This window comes from Epinephelus lanceolatus, chromosome 7, assembly GCF_041903045.1.
Source record: "Epinephelus lanceolatus isolate andai-2023 chromosome 7, ASM4190304v1, whole genome shotgun sequence".
Lineage (NCBI taxonomy): Eukaryota > Metazoa > Chordata > Actinopteri > Perciformes > Serranidae > Epinephelus > Epinephelus lanceolatus.
Genome location: NC_135740.1, coordinates 33,274,032 through 33,294,191, shown reverse-complemented (window position 1 = coordinate 33,294,191; position 20,160 = coordinate 33,274,032). Strand labels below are relative to the sequence as shown.

Sequence of the window (20,160 nt, the reverse complement as noted above, 5' to 3'; positions counted from 1 at the left end):
GAGTGCTGCTTAGGCGGAGACGAACGGTATTTTGTGGTAGCGCATCATTGCATCTCGCTGGTAAAGGAGCTAAACTAAGTGCTTTCACCTGGGTGTTATGTTTCCATCGATGCCAATCAGAGCCGGAGCCGATAACAACCTGTGACTACGGCAGAGTCATTTGACCGGGTGTGAATGCTGGTTGTAACCTCTCCCATTACATTAAAAAGACAGATGTTAGTGGGTGTTAGCAAAGGGGCTTTATTATCCTGACGATTTGCACACACGTTGATTATGTGTCGTGCCTTCAGCTGATTCAAGGAAACACTTTACAAGCTTCTTACAAATATATGGTTACAAGAATTACAACCATTATCCTGGATATTAAATGCTGAGAGGGAGAAAAGTGGGATGTGGCAAGTGGGAAGAAAGTTGATTGAACTACTACTTCTTTATTTCCTTACATTTCACCAGTGTAAATATTGTGGTCTCAGTACAAGACAGCGTTAAGACACATATAGAGGCGTGTAGCAGCATTCACAAAGTGAAAAGATGAGTCTGACAACCATTTGCCACAGCATTTATAAACTCCAAATGACGACATGAATCTATCGACGATTGGCAGGGAGATGGAGTTTTGTTTTCTTTAGTGATTTTTTTGTTGTTGTGGTGGCAAAGACGTTACCAGCAGGAACCCTGTGGCGCACCAGGCTGGCTCCTGAGTCCAAAACAGACAGCTCTTTTTATTCTCTTTGGCAGTTTTGGCAGTGTGTTTCCTGGTGCACTGTGTTGATAAATATACAGTGACACCACATCGGTGTAATGATGAAATCACAGTTACAAATCATAGAAATCCTCTAAACTGCAACGCTTGTTAGAAAATAGTGTTTGCCATTTTGACACTCAAAAGAATTGTGTTGAGAGGCAGGACGAAATTTTTCTCTGTGCAGTAACCCTGAAAACATTCCCTTCTCTTTCACAAAATTTAATTTTTGTTCATTTCTTGTGAAATACTGGATACTATCACCTGTGTGGGGCCCCTTAAAACAGTTTGGTTGACACCTGTGTCCACACAAAGGCCATACTACGTGATAAGGGGTCACACACAGCTGTTAATTAAGATAAATACGTGCACACGTCCATATGTCAGATAAGAGGTGTATTTCGGGATATCTAAAGTGCTTTTCTGTGCCCTTGTGTCAATCAGTATTGTCAGTGTGAAGGAGACACGTCTGACCTCACTAGCAGCCAACATCCTGATCGGCCTGTCAGCTTTCATGCTGCCCATCCCTCTGCAGTGGATCCCCAAGCCCGTCCTCTATGGCCTCTTCCTCTACATCGCAGCCACTTCGCTTGATGGGAACCAGATGGTGGACCGCATGTGCCTGCTGCTGAAGGAACAGGTGAGCAGGAAGGATGCTGTGGGTTGATTGGTTGATCTGTTTGTTTTTTCCTGTTTATTCATTATACTTCACACAGTGGCAGCCTTGAATGGCACCCAGGGGGAGGTGGTTCAAACTGCTTTATCCAGATAGTCAGTGGGCAGAGGAAGTTTGGGGTTGAAGTTACGGCAACTTTGCTGCTCAGTTTCTTGTTTAAACAAGAAAGTGGAGGAGCAGAAATAGGAGGCTATGTTACTATAACAAGACACGTCCACATGATAATTTAATACTCAACATACCAACTTATCATGCTCTGAGTCTGTGCGTTGCTATGACAAAACAATATCTCTTGTTTTAAAGAGACATGCGTAGTTTGTGAAGTAACTAGAAAGCTTCATAATATAAGAAGCTGTTATAAAAAGAAAAATGTGTCATAAACACAAGAATAATTTGACATGTATATATTGTAATATTGAGAAAATGTCATAATAACATAGCAGCAATATGCTGCCGTACAGAACAGAATTAATTTAAGCAAAAAGCAAGATGAAAGATATACTATGCAGGATTTTCCTCATACAGAAGTAATGCCTCTCAATCATCACTTATGACCCACTAGAACAGGGGTCAGCAACCTTTACTATTTAAAGAACCACTATTGGCCAAAATGAAGTTTCTGGAGCCATAAAACATATTTTAATAAAGGTAACAGCCTATTAAGTTGACATAAACCTGTCAACATAAGGAACAGGTCTTTCTGAGCATTCATTAATATGATTTACTACAAGGTGGCCACTCTGCAGCTGGCTAGTTAGAATTATTTAGTACTTTAACTTTGTGGCATTGGTGGTGAAGGCAAACAAATCTGTCCACATACTATTAAATCCTCTGTTTCCCTTCAAGATTTTTCCTTCTTTGGATTTTGAATTCATAGCTAGACGAGCTGGAGAGGCTCCAGGCTAACCACAGCTACTGAACTTCAACAAATCTTAGAGGAAAAGGCAGCAGGTCGTAGACGTATGACGCACGTTTTAGCTCATGAAATGTTCAAACATTTATTAATCTAATGTATAGGCTACATATTTTTACAGTTAGAGAATGCAATAATCACTTTAGGCCTACAACAATGACAAATGAAAACCTGAACGAAACGAAATGAAAACCTTTCCATATAATTTCATGTCAAAGCCACAGGGAGACAATGGAGAGGATCTAAAATGGCTGCAGGTTGCCTATCCCTGCAATAGAAGTTTGTGACTGTGTATTTTTCTGCAGAGACTCTGCCCTCTGCCTTTATCTTTTTGTTTTCTGTGTTCGGGACGTTTATGGGTGTGTAGCCTCACAGTGTTCAGGTAAGGTCGGGGCTTTATAAAAAGTTGCCAGACTGTAAGCAGCAGGCATAGAAAAGACACTGCTCTAAAAATACACAAATATTGCAAGGTGACATACCAAACAAGAGTGGGTCTGTCACTGGGTTTTACCTTTGAAACAGCCACTAACAATCCTGCATAGTACGCCTTGAACATGCACACAGAGGAAATTTGGCAAACTGTTTTCCACTAAATTTGTCATTAATGCTGCAACAACAGCTGCAAATGTTGCCCTTTCAACTGTAATGTGTATGAGTTGCTCCACTTTTACTTTAGCACAACAAAATATGCAGTGAAATGTGATTTAAAACAGCATTTTACCCACATGATTCTCTCTCTGTCTAGACCTCTTATCCTCCCACACACTACATCCGCCGCGTGCCTCAGAGGAAGGTCCACTACTTCACAGCGGTGCAGATGATCCAGCTGATCATCCTGTGTGCGTTTGGGATGTATCCTCTGCCCTACATGAAGATGGTCTTCCCCCTTCTGATGATCCTGCTGGTGCCTGTCAGGTGAGTCGACCCAGGCCAACAGGGGGCAGAGTGGGACCATGGAAACCAACACAGTGCTACAACGTCTGCACAGTCAACATTAAGATTCATGCTGAGCTGTTTTACAGGAGAATGCCACTGATTTAACACAGGAAGATCAGTTTACTAGTCATCATTCTGTGGAGGAAGGAAAAGTGATGTCATCAGCTTGCACATTTTTAGCTTTAGAACCTGGGGGGGTGTGGAGTTTGAAGACTTTTGTAGTGCAAAAAAATGTCAGACTTAATGTTTGTGTGTGAGGGATGTATACATTTACTGTACAATATCTCTGTGTTTTCTCTCAGGATCAGCCTGCTTCCCCGAATGATCGACGCCAAGTATCTGGACATCATGGACTCCCAGCACATGTAGAGCAACAGAGCAGATGCTATGACAGGATTCACTTTCTCCAGCTGGAAGGGAAAGAGACTGAGAACTTGATGATTGTGTTGATAACTAAATGCATTTGGACTGCAGGATTTGGATGCGAGCACTTGGGCTGGCGACTGGACGACGATTTACACCCCTCACTCTCATTGTTCATCACACATTTACCATCAGAGTAGCTGAGAGTTTAATATCTAACATTCCTGCATCTTTCTACTGTTGTATTTTCCCACTAACACACACATCCGCACTGAGCTGGTAACTGATGGAGTCAGACGTTATTGTATTATAAAAAAAAACAACGTAATAATTTCCTTTAATTTAGGCGTCATGTTGTTTAATAAAGAGCTGCTTGGTCTATTTGTGTATAAATGTGATGTGACAGAGGGGATTTCAGTGTTCTCCATGATCATTTCACAAAGTGAGACAGGATTTCTCACTGGTGAAAACACGCAGAGCGAAGTGTCACCTCACACCAATAAAGTTTTAATCAGCCACACTGAAGCGAGTTATCTCAAGATACGTGTTCCGGTTGTTTAGATGTTAAAAACGGCTATTTTTATTTGTGAGGAGACGCATAAGATGATGTATGTTAGTATAAAGCTAATTTTATCTGTGCAATGTAATGTTTGTATTTAATCAAACTGTTGTTACACAAATAATAAAGCCCTGTAAAAGAAGTGAACTGACATTTTTCATCATGCTGCACCGCCTCAATATTGAAGGCAGACACACTTAACATGCACCACCAGTCACTGATACAGTAGGTAACAGGAGAGCAGCTTCTCAAATACCATCACACACAGCATCAGCATCCTTTATTGAGCCGAGGGAGACTGACAGTTGCAACGCTCTCACTGTTAAGTTCCTCCAAAAGATGGCAGTAGAAGCTCATCTTCAGGATGGTGGATGATAGATGTGAACTCACCAGTACATTGCAGAAAAAATGAGGCAGATTAATATCAACTAGTGTAAGAAACTGGGGTAATGACGTGGGTAGAGATCTCAAAACATACCACATTTAGATGTTTTGCTGTAGTGACGTAGGTTTTGTTTCAACATTAAGGGGGGACATATGAAACGGGGAGTTTGGGGTCCTCTGCCAGAAAATTTTGAGCATTAAACACTTGATTTATTGCATTCTGGTGATTTTTATGCACCAATTTGTGCCCTTAATGCATCAATGTATGGTGTAAGTGTATTTAATTTTGTCAAAATACAAAACCCAAAACCAGTGAAGTTGGCACGTTATGTAAATCGTAGATAAAAACAGAATACAATGATTTGCAAATCCTTTTCAACTTATATTCAATTGAATACACTGCAAAGACAAGATGTTTAATGTTCAAACTGAGAAACTTTATTTTTTTTTTGCAAATAATCATTAACTTAGAATTTAAAGGCAGCAACACATTGCAAAAAAGTTGGCACAGGGGCCTTTTTACCACTGTGTTACATCGCCTTTCCTTTTAACGACACTCAGTAAACGTTTGGGAACTGAGGAGACCAATTTTTGAAGCTTTTCAGGTGGAACTCTTTCCCATTCTTGCTTGATGTACAGCTTAAGTTGTTCAACAGTCCGGGGTCTCCGTTGTCGTATTTTACGCTTCATAATACACCACACATTTTCAATGGGAGACAGGTCTGGACTACAGGCAGGCCAGTCTAGTACCCGCACTCTTTTACTATGGAGCCATGCTGTTGTAACACGTGCAGAATGTGGCTTGGCATTGTCTTGCTGAAATAAGCAGGGGCGTCCATGAAAAAGACGTTGCTTGGATGGCAACATATGTTGCTCCAAAACCTGTATGTACCTTTCAGCATTAATGGTGCCTTCACATATGTGTAAGTTGCCCATGCCTTGGGCACTAATACACCCCCATACCATCACAGATGCTGGCTTTTGAACTTTGCGCCTATAACAGTCCAGATGGTTTTTTTCCTCTTTGGTCCGGAGGACACGACATCCACAGTTTCCAAAAACAATTTGAAATGTGGACTCGTCAGACCACAGAACACTTTTCCACTTTGCATCAGTCCATCTTAGATGAGCTCGGGCCCAGCGAAGCCGGCGGCGTTTCTGGGTGCTGTTGATGAATGGCTTTCGCTTTGCATTGTAGAGTTTTAACTTGCACTTGCAGATGTAGAGACGAACTGTAGTTACTGACAGTGGTTTTCTGAAGTGTTCCTGAGCCCATGTGGTGATGTCCTTTACACACTGATGTCGGTTTTTGATGCAGTACCGCCTGAGGGATCGAAGGTCACGGGCATTCAATGTTGGTTTTCGGCCTTGTCGCTTACGTGCAGTGATTTCTCCAGATTCTCTGAACCTTTTGACGATATTACGGACCGTAGATGATGAAATCCCTAAATTTCTTGCAATAGCTCGTTGAGGAATGTTGTTCTTAAACTGTTCGACAATCAGCTCACGCATTTGTTCACTAAGTGGTGACCCTCGCCCCATCCTTGTTTGTGAATGACTGAGCATTTCAGGGAAGCTGCTTTTATACCCAATCATGGCACCCACCTGTTCCCAATTAGCCCGTTCATCTGTGGGATGTTCCAAATAAGTGTTTGATGAGCATTCCTCAACTTTCTCAGTCTTTTTTGCCACTTGTGCCAGCTTTTTTGAAACATGTTGCAGGCATCAAATTCCAAATGAGCTAATATTTGCAAAAAATTACAAAGTTTACCTGTTCGAACATTAAGTAACTTGTCTTTGCAGTGTATTCAATTGAATATAGGTTGAAAAGGATTTGCAAATCATTGTATTCTGTTTTATCTGTTTTCATTTACGGTTTACACAACGTGCCAACTTCACTGGTTTTGGGTTTTGTAAAAGCTTGTAATTGGAGGGACAAATGCACATGTTCTAGGAGACGTGTCCACTGCCTCCATCCCTGAAATCTACATCTATGTTTTGCCATTAGTATGTTTCATCTGTTTCTTCCTGTAAAGCCGCTCCTTGAAGCCAACAAACCACCTGTCGCTGTCATTTCTAATGCATCTTACCGCCTTTGATGTGCTCAAAATTGTTATTCCACCATTAATGCATCAACTGTTTCATCATGAATGTTTCCCAGGCATGTGCTAATCGTCTGCGCTGAGTGCCTGCAGGGGGAAAAAAAACACCCAATTGTTTGTTTGAGCCCTCCGACAAACAAAAGGAAGCTCCTTTTCACATTATTCTACAACGAAGCAGTGAACACAATTATCATCCGTGGCTGGAACTGTAATTGTGGATGCAGCCAAAGAGAAGAGCGTGCTCTCATTCACATTCAATAATTTGGAATTAAATTGCGCAAAGAAAACAGTCTGTCTTTGTAAAATTAACCAGACCTGGAAGGCACCGTGTGAATAGCCAACATGTATCCTTGTCTCCATTTATAATGATAAGAAGATCACTGGTGTGATCAGAACATGTCTGCGCTCTTCATTATAACATTTGCAGCATTTTAGGGTCCCATTCGGGGCCTGATTACACTCTAATGTTCATTGTCCATTTCAGAACTGACTCATGTGGCATCAAGTAGGAGCATAATTCAACACTGAGATGTGTAAATGACTAAAAATGCATCCTCTGTGCACCTTTAATAGAAGAAGGAACTATAAGAATTTATTTCACATCATTGTACAAAATTGAGAAGAGGCAAAAAAAGGAAGCCAGAGGGTTTCTGAGGTTGAAAGTCGACCCTGATGACCTTCCTGTGTAGCCCTTTTAGTCCAGGTCTGACAGTACGCTAAGCCAAATGTGGGCTCGAGTATAAAAATACAACTAATGCCATGACTCTGCTGAGATTTGGACGTTTAGTTGAATCCCAAAAAAACCCAGAGAGAGTGAGAGATGATGAGACTGTCACCATAGAAATACATCCACCTCTTGGTCACCATAGAGATGCTGCCAATTAATTTGCCATCACAAAAAAAACCTGTATATTTATCTCTCTGCTGCCTACACAGAACTCCCCTTCCTGATCTGAGATTTGTGGTGAATTTGCACTCTTGTCTTCGCAAATGGAGTCCAGTGCCTCCGTCAGCTGTGCGTGTCCTCCGTGTACCTGTGTTGCCTTGGCTACCTGTCGTCTCTTGTGCGTCTCAGAAGCGTCACCAGCAGAGTCTAAGTGCTCTTGATGCCCTGGAAGCCGCAGAAGTTCCAGCGTTTCTCCAGACTGGCTCCGACGCCGGTCAGCTCCTGTCTGAAGGTGCAGGGCAGCCGAGAGAGAAGAGCTTCCACCTCACTGGTGTTGATCTGTGGAAACACATAATGGGAAGAGTAAGATGTCACACAATACTACTTTTTCCACACGAATGAGCACAGACAATCTCACACATCCTCACACCTCCACTATTCACACCTCTGCTCTTAATTTTCATCATGCTCACACTCATTTCTCACACCTTCTCTTGAACCAGATAAATAGGCCAAGCATGAAGACAGTATGAGATACATGACAGGATTCACGTTGGCTCACACCATCCAGGCAGGCTGAGACAGGTTGAGGTGAGAGACAGAAATCCACTGTATGAGCTCCTGTGGACGACCCATAGTGTCTTGCATTAATAACTAGGTTGGTGGAGCTCTGTGTTGATGCCAGGATGCATTAAGGTCCATCATGGAGATAGCACTGGTGTATCATTACAGACAATGGAGCTGTGTGCGTGTGGAGCCGGTAGATAAGCAGAGAGGATTGGGCATGTTGTTGGAGAGTCTAGTCAGTGGTATTGACAAAACTCTGTGGACTGCTTGATGTGCAGAGTTAGTGTTGAAACAACAGATACACAGGCAAACAGGCTTCAACAAAATCTCCAACACGCAACACAATCATGTACAAAGCATGCAAAACACATACAAAACTGACATACAACTCATACACACACTTAAAGCAACAGTGTGACATGTTGGGAGATACACTTCAGAGGATCGATATCACTCATGCCTGTGAGAAAAATGTGAAGATCAATAACAGGGGGAAAGTGCTAGCCTGGCTGCATTTTTCCAACCCACTTTATATGAAACCACGCCCACTTCAAGATGAGGATGGCAGGCTAATGAGTGGTTGCCAGGGTATTGCTAGCCAGTCCCATTAAGAGAGACTGCTGCAAGCTAGCTTAAGCACCCATGGATGTACCCAATAACTATATACCCTGCTGTCCCTCCACCTCTTGCAGCCAAACACTCTGAGCTTCCTGTTCATTTGCCAAGAAATTTGGCAGACTTACACTAGAGGATAAGCAGGGAGCTGCAGGCCTGGCAGCACAGGGGAAGCCAAACACCATTTATCTGCACACACTGTGATGACAGAGCTAGTTAAAAATCAAAAAAACTTTAAAAAAAAACCTTTAGCTTATATTGGAGTTAATATGTAGCATGTGAAATAGGGTATGGTGAATGCGCTAGGAAAGGTAGTGTCAGCACTGTCGCTACCTGGAGCTAGCATGTACGGAGCTTGGGTTTGTTGAAGGTGGCAGTGCTGTTTGGGCTGAGAAAGTCATGCGTAATGTAAGGTGTGCTAGGAAAGGTAGTATCAGCACTGTCGCTACCTGGAGCTCGCATAAACAGAGCCTGGGTTCGTTGAAGGTGGCAGTGCTGTGTGGGCTGAGAACGCCATGTGTAAGTAAGGTAAAGGAGGTTGTTGGGTTGGTGCGGGGAGCAGTGAGACCTGGCATTAGGGGAGTGTCTCTGGGACGCCAGAGATCACTGTCTAGCCTCCTGGAGGTGTCATGGGACCAACTAGACGAAACACTGGTGAAAGGAGGTTCCCACCTGATGACCCCAAAGACATGTTAGTTATCACTGCTCAATGGTCTGTATAATTAAGCCTTGCCATAATAGCTTATCACAGCGCTTAGGAGGTTATTCACTGAGCACTGATCCTTTATCTAGAGCACAAACTTCTTGTGTTTATTTGAACAGATGGGCCACAAAACAGGTTAGTGAACAGCAGCATGAAGGCTAGTGAGAATGTTACGGTGGTTACTTCTTTTTTTAATCTCTTTCTTTCAAACTTGGTTAAGACTAAGTTTTGAATGATGTTCGAGTGCTGCTTGGGTGGAGACGGACATTGTTTAGTGGCAGCCGGTCAATTCACTGCACTGGCTAAGAAGCTAAAATTAGTGGGTCTACCTGGTTATTGAATTTCAATCACTGCTAATCGAAGCCGATCAGAGCTGGAGCCGTTAAACTCTCGTGACTACTGCAGAATCATTTGTCCTGGGAGTGAATGCCAATTGTAACCTTTCCCATTAAATACAAAAGACAGAAATTTGTTGGTTTTGGTGGGGTTTTTGTCCAGTGGAGCAGGCTAAAGATACATGAAGGAGGTAGAGGAGCATCAAAATCCAATGTCCTGCCTCTAAGGAGAGGAACAGAGGGTGTAGAGTTCTTTAATGCGTTTGGCAAGGGTGATATTCAAAGCAGTTTCACGGGGCGCCCATCAGCATCGATTTTCTCATCTAACTCTCTTTAATAAGCATATTCCCCAAATTGTTAAACCATTAATGAAGACTGACATGTTCTTCTCCCCAACATTTTTAAGATATATGCTAATTTTCCAAACTGAAGTGTTGAGATGGTCGTCCGAAAAAGTAATTTAACACCAGGCTGAATTTGAGTGTTTGATTGTTTTTAAGTTTTAAGCGTGTTGCACCTGTAACCACACCCAACAGTGATGTCATAGTGTACTGACACACCCTGAAGTACACCTCTCAACTGCAGGATGGTGAGAAATTCAGCCTCAAACAAGATTTTCACCTGCCGTGAATGCAGTTATCAAACAAAAATAACAAACACTTGTTGTTTACAGATGTTTCAATGTGAGGATTTTCTGGTTTTCTCTGTTTTATATGATTGTAAATAAAATATAATAGAGTTGTGGACTGCTGTTTGAACAAAATAAGCAACATGAAAACATTTCCTTGGGCTCTGAGAAATAGCCATGGGCATTCTCCACTATATTCTGACATTGTGAAGACTACATTTTAATCAGTTCATCTGTTAATCAGTTAAATAACAGACAGACCACTACACTCTATTATAGACTGAGCAAGCCTTTACCAGTCCTTGTATTTTACATTCCTTTAATTTGTTTGTGAAAGCTATAAGATGGCAGGAGAGCAATCAGATCCAACAGAATGACACTGACTGTTTTTAATATTACGCGTTGTTGGATGAGCGCCTGGTGAGAAACCAATAACCTTTATTAGTGTTAAATCAAGAGAAACAAAAACACTTTAACATTATATCAACTGGATGCTCTCGTCATAAAGGTGCCAGTCAGATGCAGCGAGTTGAACGGCAGGAGATAATGAGAGCACATTTGGAAATCAAGAACAGTCTTGGAAGGATGGTGACGACGAAGCTCAGCTCGGTTATAAACCAGGAATCAGCTCAAACGTGTCGACTTGTTCACAGAAATCAGGCTGACTAACAGCCTAAACTGGCAGCGGCAGGCAGCAGCAGACGGACGCAGAACATGAATATATTCATCAATAAGTTGTGCAAGTGGGGATGTGTGATAAAATTAGAAAGTGATAACGGCAACAGACAGAAACAGAGAGGCTCTAACGGAGCAAAGACAAAAAATTCTATATATTGAGGTTCTTGCTTTTAATAAGGCAGGAGCAGCTGAGGCCTAAAAGGTTGAGACAAACAAGATTTTGACCATCGGGAAGGTCAGCGGTGCTTCGTCCTGCATCAGGAGAAAAACCGTGGTGGGATAAACCTGCTGCATCAACAGCTGTGGGTTTACTCAGCTGCCCACTTCAGGCAGCTCCTGCTGTGACTGTGTAACTAACACAAAGCTTCTATCTGTTCATATCACAAAAATACCTGTGTTTGTAACTGTATTCTGATTACACCTGCAGTGAATGTGGTAAAGACATTCTCATTTCCAACTCATCAAATACAGCAGCACGGTCAGCGGCCCCAACGCTTCAAACTATGACACCCTTGGTACCTCCTTAGCATCAATTTTGGACACTCAGAAACGGCATAACAATTTCCACTCATCATATGCATAGTGTCTTCTCAAAATAAAATTCCATGTTCATAGGAATGTAGGTCGCATCACCAAAACTTAGATAACTACGTTTGTTACTAACTCCTCTTATGTAAGTAAGTTAATGAGTAAGTCTATGTGCAACTCAACTCAACTCAATTGTCACAAAAGTCACTGTGGTCTCCTAGGTGAAAGTCCTGTGTTTGTATTACTCATCCCACACCCCTTCCTCCCACAGTACTCAGACTTTCTTATTCTTGATACTACGTCATTGCCATTTAAGTTTGTTGGAAAGCCTGGTATGTCTCATACAGACGCCAAAGGGTGCCTTGTGAGTCAGAATTGGAAGTCAACAGCCTCTGACCAAACTGCTGTATTTGACGCCCTGGGAACGAGATCAGGTTAGTGTGTTTACACCTGATATTAGAAATTGTCTATTCTACTGTTTTCTACTGCCCCATACATATGTCAGTAAGTTCAGCTGCCAACAAACATAATATTTTAACCATGTAAATAAATTAATCTCAGAATGATACATCATTTGTATTTCGATTTTACCTTCAAAAAAGAAGAAGAGTCTAAACTGAGAAACAGTGTAACTATTAATGTTTTGGGTGGAAATCAGTAGAGCAAATAAAACAGGTGTTTAGTGAAAAAACACAGAATACAGTCAGAATTGCAGCATTTTGCATAATTTCCTTGACAAGCTCAAGGCCGAATGGGTTCAGATGAATGTTGGTCTGAAGAGTCCATAGAAAAAAACACTATTGACAAAAAACAGGCCATAAAAACTCACAGAGCCCTTTAGTGTCACGTATTTAAAAACAGCTCAGTCACTAGAAGGAAATGTTGGCATTGCATGTTTCTGTAAACCAGTGGTTCCCAACTGGTCCAACCCTGGGGTTCAGATTTCTCCTTAGTCATTAGTTCAAGGTCCACACAGTTTAATACATTCAGCATCATACTTGCATTTGGACATGTTGTCCAGCTAATCTGACATCTCTGTCAAGTAGCTGTCCGTTAGTCACTCACTCTACAGCAGGAAACAGCACTATAAAATAAAAGCTCTGTGCCATAAATTCATTGTCCTTAAAATAAAGTGTGTTTTTCATAAACTTGACACAATTGCAAGTAACTTGCGGCCCATTAAGAATGAGCCCGCGACCCACTTTTGCACCATGAACCACTACTATAAACCATGAATATGTTACCTTTGAACATTTGAAATGGAATATATCTACATTTTTAAAGTAATGTTGTATTTTAGCTGACTTTATCATCATGAGTTGGGGATACTGTATCACCAGCCAAGCTGCAGACCAAGGTTTAAGACCAACAAACAAACAAGCTGTGATTTAACCAGTCATTGCCATGTTCCCAGCAGCTTTTTAGGCTCCAAATGTGGGTGTTTTTGGGGAGACCTGTTGCTGTTTTATCAGCAGAGATAGTGTCACAAAAAGAGATTGATTTTTACGGAAACATTGCTGCTCTTCTAGTGGGGCTGAGCCCCTGAATCCGAGAATTTGAAGCCAAATCATGATCTTTTCCTAACCATAACCAAGTAGTTTTAGTGCCTGAACCTAATCGTACATTAACCACAGCATTGTTAAAACAGAAAGTTTCAACATACTTGCTACATGTGCAACTTACAATGCCAACATTTTTTTCTGGTGACTGGGTTTTTAAAAAAGGAGATTGTGCCTGCAGTGTGAGGAAGTCTAGATTAAAAAAAAATAAATAAAAATGTTTGAAATTTATTTTAGAAATGAGAAAGCTATTAACAAAAAGCCACTTTAGCCATTTGTATGTCTTTTTGATATGGTCCCAAATGTCAGCACCTCAGTCTCACATCATGAGGTAAAAATAACACCTGTGGAACATCAGTCAAGATTTATTACACACTCCATGACTGACATGGTGAAAAATGATGAAAGGGGAAGCTTCGTTAAACTTGTGAGTATTCAATTTAAACCTAAGTACACCTCTGTGTTTTTAGCCAGTAGCCTATTTGTTTACACACTGGTAGGGACAGGTGCATGAGTGTGAAGCAGTGCAGCTGTAAAGTGATGTGCCTGTGCCTCTTTGCTGAGATACATAAACGGTTAAAAAATCTCAGAGTAACTGATGGCTCTCGCCGGCACTTCAGGCTTGTTTGCGTGCCAGGAGACTAAAATGGCACAGCAGGACCCTGGCATACAGCAGACCCATATGTCAGCCCTGCAGGGAAATTTAATCTGTGTCACTATGTCTAGGATACAGTATGTATGTGTGTGTGTGTGTGTGTGTGTGTGTGTGTTACCTTGGTGTCCAAACGCTGCAGGTAGGAACAGATGTACTCAATGCTGGCTCCAAACGGGTGGACATGCAGGAACGTCGAAATGATCCCTGAGGTAGAACAAATAGGTCACGCAGACATGTTAATTAAAATGTCAAAATGGTGACACATAACCTGTCACAAAGCTCCAGCCTTTCAGTTTGTGTCGCCTCTCAAACATAACTTTAAATCATGGTAGGATACTCAAGAAATCAGTTTGCATTATTCTCCCTCCTCTAGCCTGACTGATAAACAAGCGAGGATGCATCGAGTGGCTTTTGTCAGACTCCCAGTACTGTTAAGAGCCTCTTGTATATTGTGGCTCCAGATTAGAGGGAGTGTTTGATGACGGCTTTGATGCCGTTATCTCTCATCAAAGCCGCGTGCTACTGAAACTCTCCACAAACTCGAACCAAACCATCTGCTCTCCGCTCTCTGATAGGGCCAGGAGAGAGATAATCCCGCACCTCAGCTCATCGTTAGAGCGCCATGAGGCCGATAGAAGACACCAGCTGAGATTCGGGTGGTGGGCCTCCAGATGATCTGACCTCAATGTGTGTATGACAGACGAGAAACACTCATTTTCAAACAGAAATATTTAATTTGGAGAAAAGCTAATTTCTTTCTCGCCTCAGTTATTACAGTATTTTATTCAGGACATATGATTTCATTTTCGGTCACTGTTAGGGATATGCAGCCAGTGACACAAAGAAAGGAAGACAGATAGGTGGTGAAGATCTTTGTCTGTGTAGGTTCATTAGAGCTTTGAGCTCCAGTAGGGGTATCGCACTCTTCTTCCTCACTCAATACAGATTAGTGACGGCGAGAACAACGTATGGGTTTCTCTTCAACTCTTTCCCATCCTATTCGCCCTGTTTAAGGTAGTTATCATCCACAAAGCTCGGTAAACATGTAAACACATGTTGTTAGTAATTTGAAATACTTTATGTTGTTAGCATTTTGTGTGTGTATGGTTGAAAGTTTCTGGCTAATCCTGTCTGTATTAAAGCTACCTGCCTGAGACCTCATGGTCCCACTGTTGGGTCAGACTGTTCACCGTCATTGTTAAGATTTATAAGCAAGGCACTGTTGCATTTGTAGGTGTATACAAGTGTTTATTCTATCACTGTCAACAATCTGTTTCTGTATCAGGTGAGTTAAAAGGGTAAAATATATATTCATAAGTAAGATTTCATGTTGTAGTAGATTTTACATCATTTAGAAATGGTTTTAAAAAAGATAACCTAATCATTTAGAAGTTCAAAAGATAATTTAGTCGTGATAACTCTGATCCTGACATTCAGTTGGCTGACACTGTTTGCAGGAATGTATGGGCTTTGTTTGCATTGTTTAAAATGTGACTCAATACAGAGGATTGAAGGTGAGCAGCGTGTAGGTTTCTCTACATCTTTCTCTAGTACCACTCCATGTGTTTAAGGACACAATATGTGTGAGCATCTGCTCCACAGGCACATGTGTGCTATAGGAGAGCTAGACTTTCTATAAGGAATAACAAGACAAACTTGAGGGATAGTTCCTGATTTATTACAACTTGTGTCTTACTGCTGCAGTTTTGGCTAACATAGTACATAACTGACGAGATCTATGAACAAATCATGTATGTTTTGGTTCAAGTATCTCTGTCTTATAAACACAAAAATAACCCTTGATATGATTTAGAAAATGACTAAGACAGAGTAATAAAGAAAAAACTTTTTTATGCTCTTTGTTTTATTGTGGTAACTGACTAAATAACACACGAATTACCAGTACTGCTGAATGCCAAAAAAGGTACATCTGAAGTGGTTATCTTGCGCACTGATGATGTTCTTAAGTCAAAAATCATATGTCACTGGGGCTTTGACAGGGAGTGATGAGTAAAATGGCAGCACAGACAAAAATAGCTTACAATATCTTACAAAGTTATATCATCATTATTCAGCTTTTAGCCGAATCAAATCATTTTCCTCATGACCTGATTGGCTTTCGCATTAGTTACATTCCCATTCTAGCTGCCCAGTGCACGTTTCAATCTCAGTTTATAGGGAAGTGCACGGACATCACCTCCTGCAGCAAAGACATGTGAAATACCTCTCTAGTAACAAACTTTACACGGATACAGTTCAGTGTAGTGAAGGTCAGACATTTTAGGGGACAGAAAATAGAGGAAAAACACACTTCTGAGTAGAGGCGGGCTTTAAATTTTTAATGTTTTCTGCCAAAAACTAGATAAATTGAAATGAAAGGGATATTTCCTCACTACCTGGCAGAGTACAAAAGACTTCAGAGCCTTTAAAGGAGTGTTTAAACTATGAAGTAGGGAAATCAAATGTAACTGAACAGTTAAACAAATAAATAAATTGTCATATTTTGTATTTTCTTTTAATACTAAGAACATTTTATAGCATTTGGTTGGGTTTGGTTCTCAGGTTGGGGTTCAGCTGGGAGAATTTGGGCTTCTGACCTCAGTATTTCTTAAATCCAAGCTTTGACCCTTAACTTGGTGGGAAAAATGATGTAATTATGCAAAAATGATGACCTACAAAACAGTAAAACCCGAGTTGTGATAAAGCAGAATTATTCTTTGACAGACAGTTTTAATGGCGTTTTCAGAAGCACACTAAGTGCTTCTTTCTTATGGAAAAACACAACCCACTCTAGAAAGGCCTTTACAGCTCAACAATAAACAAAAATACTTTTATCTTTATAGTTCTGCTTCCCATTTTCCAGGAAGGGAATAGTTCAAAGATTACACAACCATGTTCATCTACATTCACTGTGTGGAGGGAGAGAAAAGGCAAAGAGATTCAACCCTTTGTTTCCTGAGGAAACATTTTCCTTTAGGAGCTGAGTGTCCCTTTTTTTACCCGCCGGTGTTCACTTCAACTCAGCATCAAACAAGACGTCAAGAGGAGTGATTCTGACATAAGAAGGTGCCAGGTTCTTTAACTATGGCCAAACTCTGCCTCAGCAAACAGCCAGAGTGGGCATGAGCAGAGGACAAGCACCACTGACTGCCTAACTAGCTGCTATGAGACAGTAGAGCAGGTATTCCTGGCGCCAGAGGAACAGTAGAACCAAACAGACTGATACAGAGAGTGCTATTATTTGGTAAACTCAAGCACAATTGCATTTTCTTTTCACTCCCTAACAAGACGCAGCAAGTTTCATCTTTCATGCTTTGAGCCAACGGATGTCCTTGACAATTAACATGTGAAAACTCAGCATGCCGGAAAACAAGCAGCAAAATAGGACGAGGCTTTGTTTACTTCTATAAATAATGTAGTTTATTACACATGAGGGAGATAGATGTTGGCCATAGTTCGCATTATCATGAAGTCACATTGTGTTATGTAATCTAATGAGTAAAGTGGTCTTTTTCTCTCTTCATATCTTCCTCCGCTCTCGCTCTAATGGCTGTGTAATTATGCATAGTTATTACGTCAAAGCGACTGAAGCAAATCAGAGAAACCCATCTGCTGTAGAGGTGGCATTGGCACTGCATGTTGTGGTTATGTTGTACAACTGATGGACAATAGGAAAAGAGAAAAAACATGTTTGAACAGCTATGTAGTCTGTACTCCCTTTGTGAAACTAATAATGTTAAGTTTCTGCTGAGAGCATCATTTCTGAGGCCGTAATTGTTGGCAATGGGGTTGGAACTCTTTATATTAGAAGATGTTCCCATTGTTTTTTAGCTCAATTTAACGCTAATTCAAGTATTAAAGAACAATTAATAATGTCAGAATGCCATCATCATACAGGAAACAATAAAATACCCAAAGATGAATTCAAGAAGATGAAACATAAGACCTAATATACTGTCACACACATCTTGTAGGTCAGGTTTGCAGCTCTTTTGCCCCTCTTACACTGCTTGTTTAAGGCAGGAATATCACGCTATCATGCCGCCATCTTGTTCTGTACCCAAGGTACAATTGCAGAATGGGGGGAAAGAGTGGACTCGCCTTCAAGCTACCATGGGAGGTAGTACCAGCACTGAAACAGTCTCTGTATAAACAGGACAACAATATGCAAGATGGGATCATGGGCAGCATGGATATGATGTTTTGACGACATGTCATGCATGCGACCCACCACCGGGAGATATAAAAAGAAGCTAATAGCACTTAGCGGTTTATTCAAAGAAGAACAGCAGCTGTAAATGTCAGCAAATTGGGAAGACAAGATTTGTGAGCTCCTTACTCTCCGAGCAGAGGACAAAATCAGCCACAAAATAACATGGACGGTAAATGATTGTTATTGATCCGTTAATGCCATTGTTGTTTAGAAGGGGCTGCTGACATGTATGTTTTATGTCACACTAGAGGCAGATGCTGTTGTGTTACATGTCATGCCCATCAAGCCTCTTTTGATTCCGCAAAGCTGCGATACAGTGTATAATCACACACTGAAGCGGCATTATGCTGCTGTTGTTTGGGTCTGTGTAAAAAGGGCTTATGACACTGTACTGTTTTAATATTGTGGTGCTTTGAGCTAAATGCTAACCTCAGCATGCTAACATGCTTGAAATGAAAACATGAACATGTTGATGATCAGCAGATAACCTTTATATTGTTAACTATTTATTGAATGAGTTTTCAAATGTACTTTCTGGCGCTTTGAGCACCACAAGCCGAGTGCCATCTAGTTCCATTACATTAGAGAGAAGGCTGACATCTCTATGGTCGATATCTCCAACACTCAGCAACTCACACCCAAATTGATAAATAGCACTACAGGTATGAGGAAAAACTTGTATTTTTGACTTTAGGGTGAATTGTCCCTTTAAGATAAATGTCCATGCAGGGTTTAACATTTTAACTACCATGAGAAAATTGAATCGCTGTATTGTAAATGTAGTGTTGCCATGGAGATGGACAGTTAGACAGCTTACCGACTAGCAGTGCATCCCTCTCAGATTGAACAGGACTGGCACGATTCTTCTCTGGGAGACCTTCCTTGTCCTGGCTGCAGGACACCACTGATGATGCTGTTACATCCTGAGGACATACAGAGATCACACAACACTGTTAAAAGACCAACACAGCACTTCAATTAAACACTGACGCCACTGAAAAAATCTACACAGGGCTCCGGGCAGCAACAGCCTCACATTTGAGGGTATACATCAATTTACTTGGCAAAGAAAATGGCACAGAAAGTATTTTAATAAGCTCACAAAGAGTTTTGCACTGTAAGGGAAATGCAAAAATAGAAAATAAACACAAAATAATCTACATAAAAAAAGAAGGACAAGACAATGAGCACAAGATGAAGGAGCAGAAGAATGAAGCCAGCAGCCCAAGTTCTGACAAAGGGGCCAAAACAACACAAGAGAGAAAGTGCTAACGATGCTAATGATCAAGCTGTTGTTTACTGTGAGCCAGATACACAGAAGTGAGGGTAGAGGAGAAAATTTAAGTGTGTGTGTGTGTGTGTGTGTGTGTGTGTGTGTGTGTGTCAGAAAAAGACTCGCATGATTGAAGCTTCTAAAATAAGGATCGTGGCAACGGAAGGTGGCTTCCTCTCCAGAGTCTAGCCTAATCAGGACGGCTTGTCTTCAAGTTCCTGTCTAATGTGAGAGTGCAAGTATGTGTTTGTGTGTGCACATTTACTCTGTATGTGCTCTGTGTGCTGGTCCTTCATTCTCTAACCCAGTTGCGTCTAGGTGATTTAGTCAGTGACAAATACGGTCCTTGTGAAGACTGGCCTGTATTGATGTATCCTGTCGGTGGAGGAGTGAACGGGGAGGGGAGGAGGTGAAATAAATAAAAATAAGAGGAGAAGACAAATATTTTGAGTGGAGCACTGAGAGCTCGGATTTTTCTTCCCACTTTCACTGACTTGATTAGCACTCTGTTCGCTCCCTCTGTCATCTTGCTTTAACGTCTCCAGCTAGAGTCAATTAGAAAAATGAGAGGAAACGTCAATGAGAAACAAGTCACCCACTAATGCAATCAGACACACCGAACCTCACTCTCCATCCCCTCTCACACGCGCTGACACATTCACATAAACATGAGCGGCATCAGCAGCATGAATAAAGCCTACTTTCACAGGGACCTTTTCTCTTCAAATTTCAGAGACAAAGTCAACAAGAAAAAAAAGGTCAAATAGTCCATAAGAGTATACGGCTGCACGTCCAGTTATAGCAACTAAATTACTGGTTGCTTGCTCTGTTGTGCTGCCTGTAAA

General features: G+C 41.3%; 2 protein-coding genes across 2 annotated transcripts in view; one reads left to right on the top strand and one right to left on the bottom strand.

The window, feature by feature from the left end:
• LOC117261309 (solute carrier family 4 member 11-like) overlaps window positions 1–4,331 on the top strand; it is a 37,584-nt gene extending 33,253 nt beyond the window's left edge. The window contains exons 18-20 of the mRNA XM_033633681.2: window positions 1,187–1,382; window positions 3,077–3,246; window positions 3,570–4,331. Of these exons, the coding sequence (XP_033489572.2) occupies window positions 1,187–1,382; window positions 3,077–3,246; window positions 3,570–3,636 (433 nt within the window). The 3' untranslated portion in view covers window positions 3,637–4,331. The remainder of the gene's footprint in view (window positions 1–1,186; window positions 1,383–3,076; window positions 3,247–3,569) is intronic.
• A 2,914-nt stretch (window positions 4,332–7,245) lies between these two features.
• The window catches only part of LOC117261436 (ecto-NOX disulfide-thiol exchanger 2-like), a 276,266-nt gene continuing 263,351 nt past the window's right edge, over window positions 7,246–20,160 (bottom strand). Inside the window, exons 12-14 of the mRNA XM_033633837.2 lie at window positions 18,860–18,965; window positions 13,948–14,033; window positions 7,246–7,900 (exon numbers count right to left, since the gene is read on the bottom strand). Of these exons, the coding sequence (XP_033489728.2) occupies window positions 7,769–7,900; window positions 13,948–14,033; window positions 18,860–18,965 (324 nt within the window). The 3' untranslated portion in view covers window positions 7,246–7,768. The remainder of the gene's footprint in view (window positions 7,901–13,947; window positions 14,034–18,859; window positions 18,966–20,160) is intronic.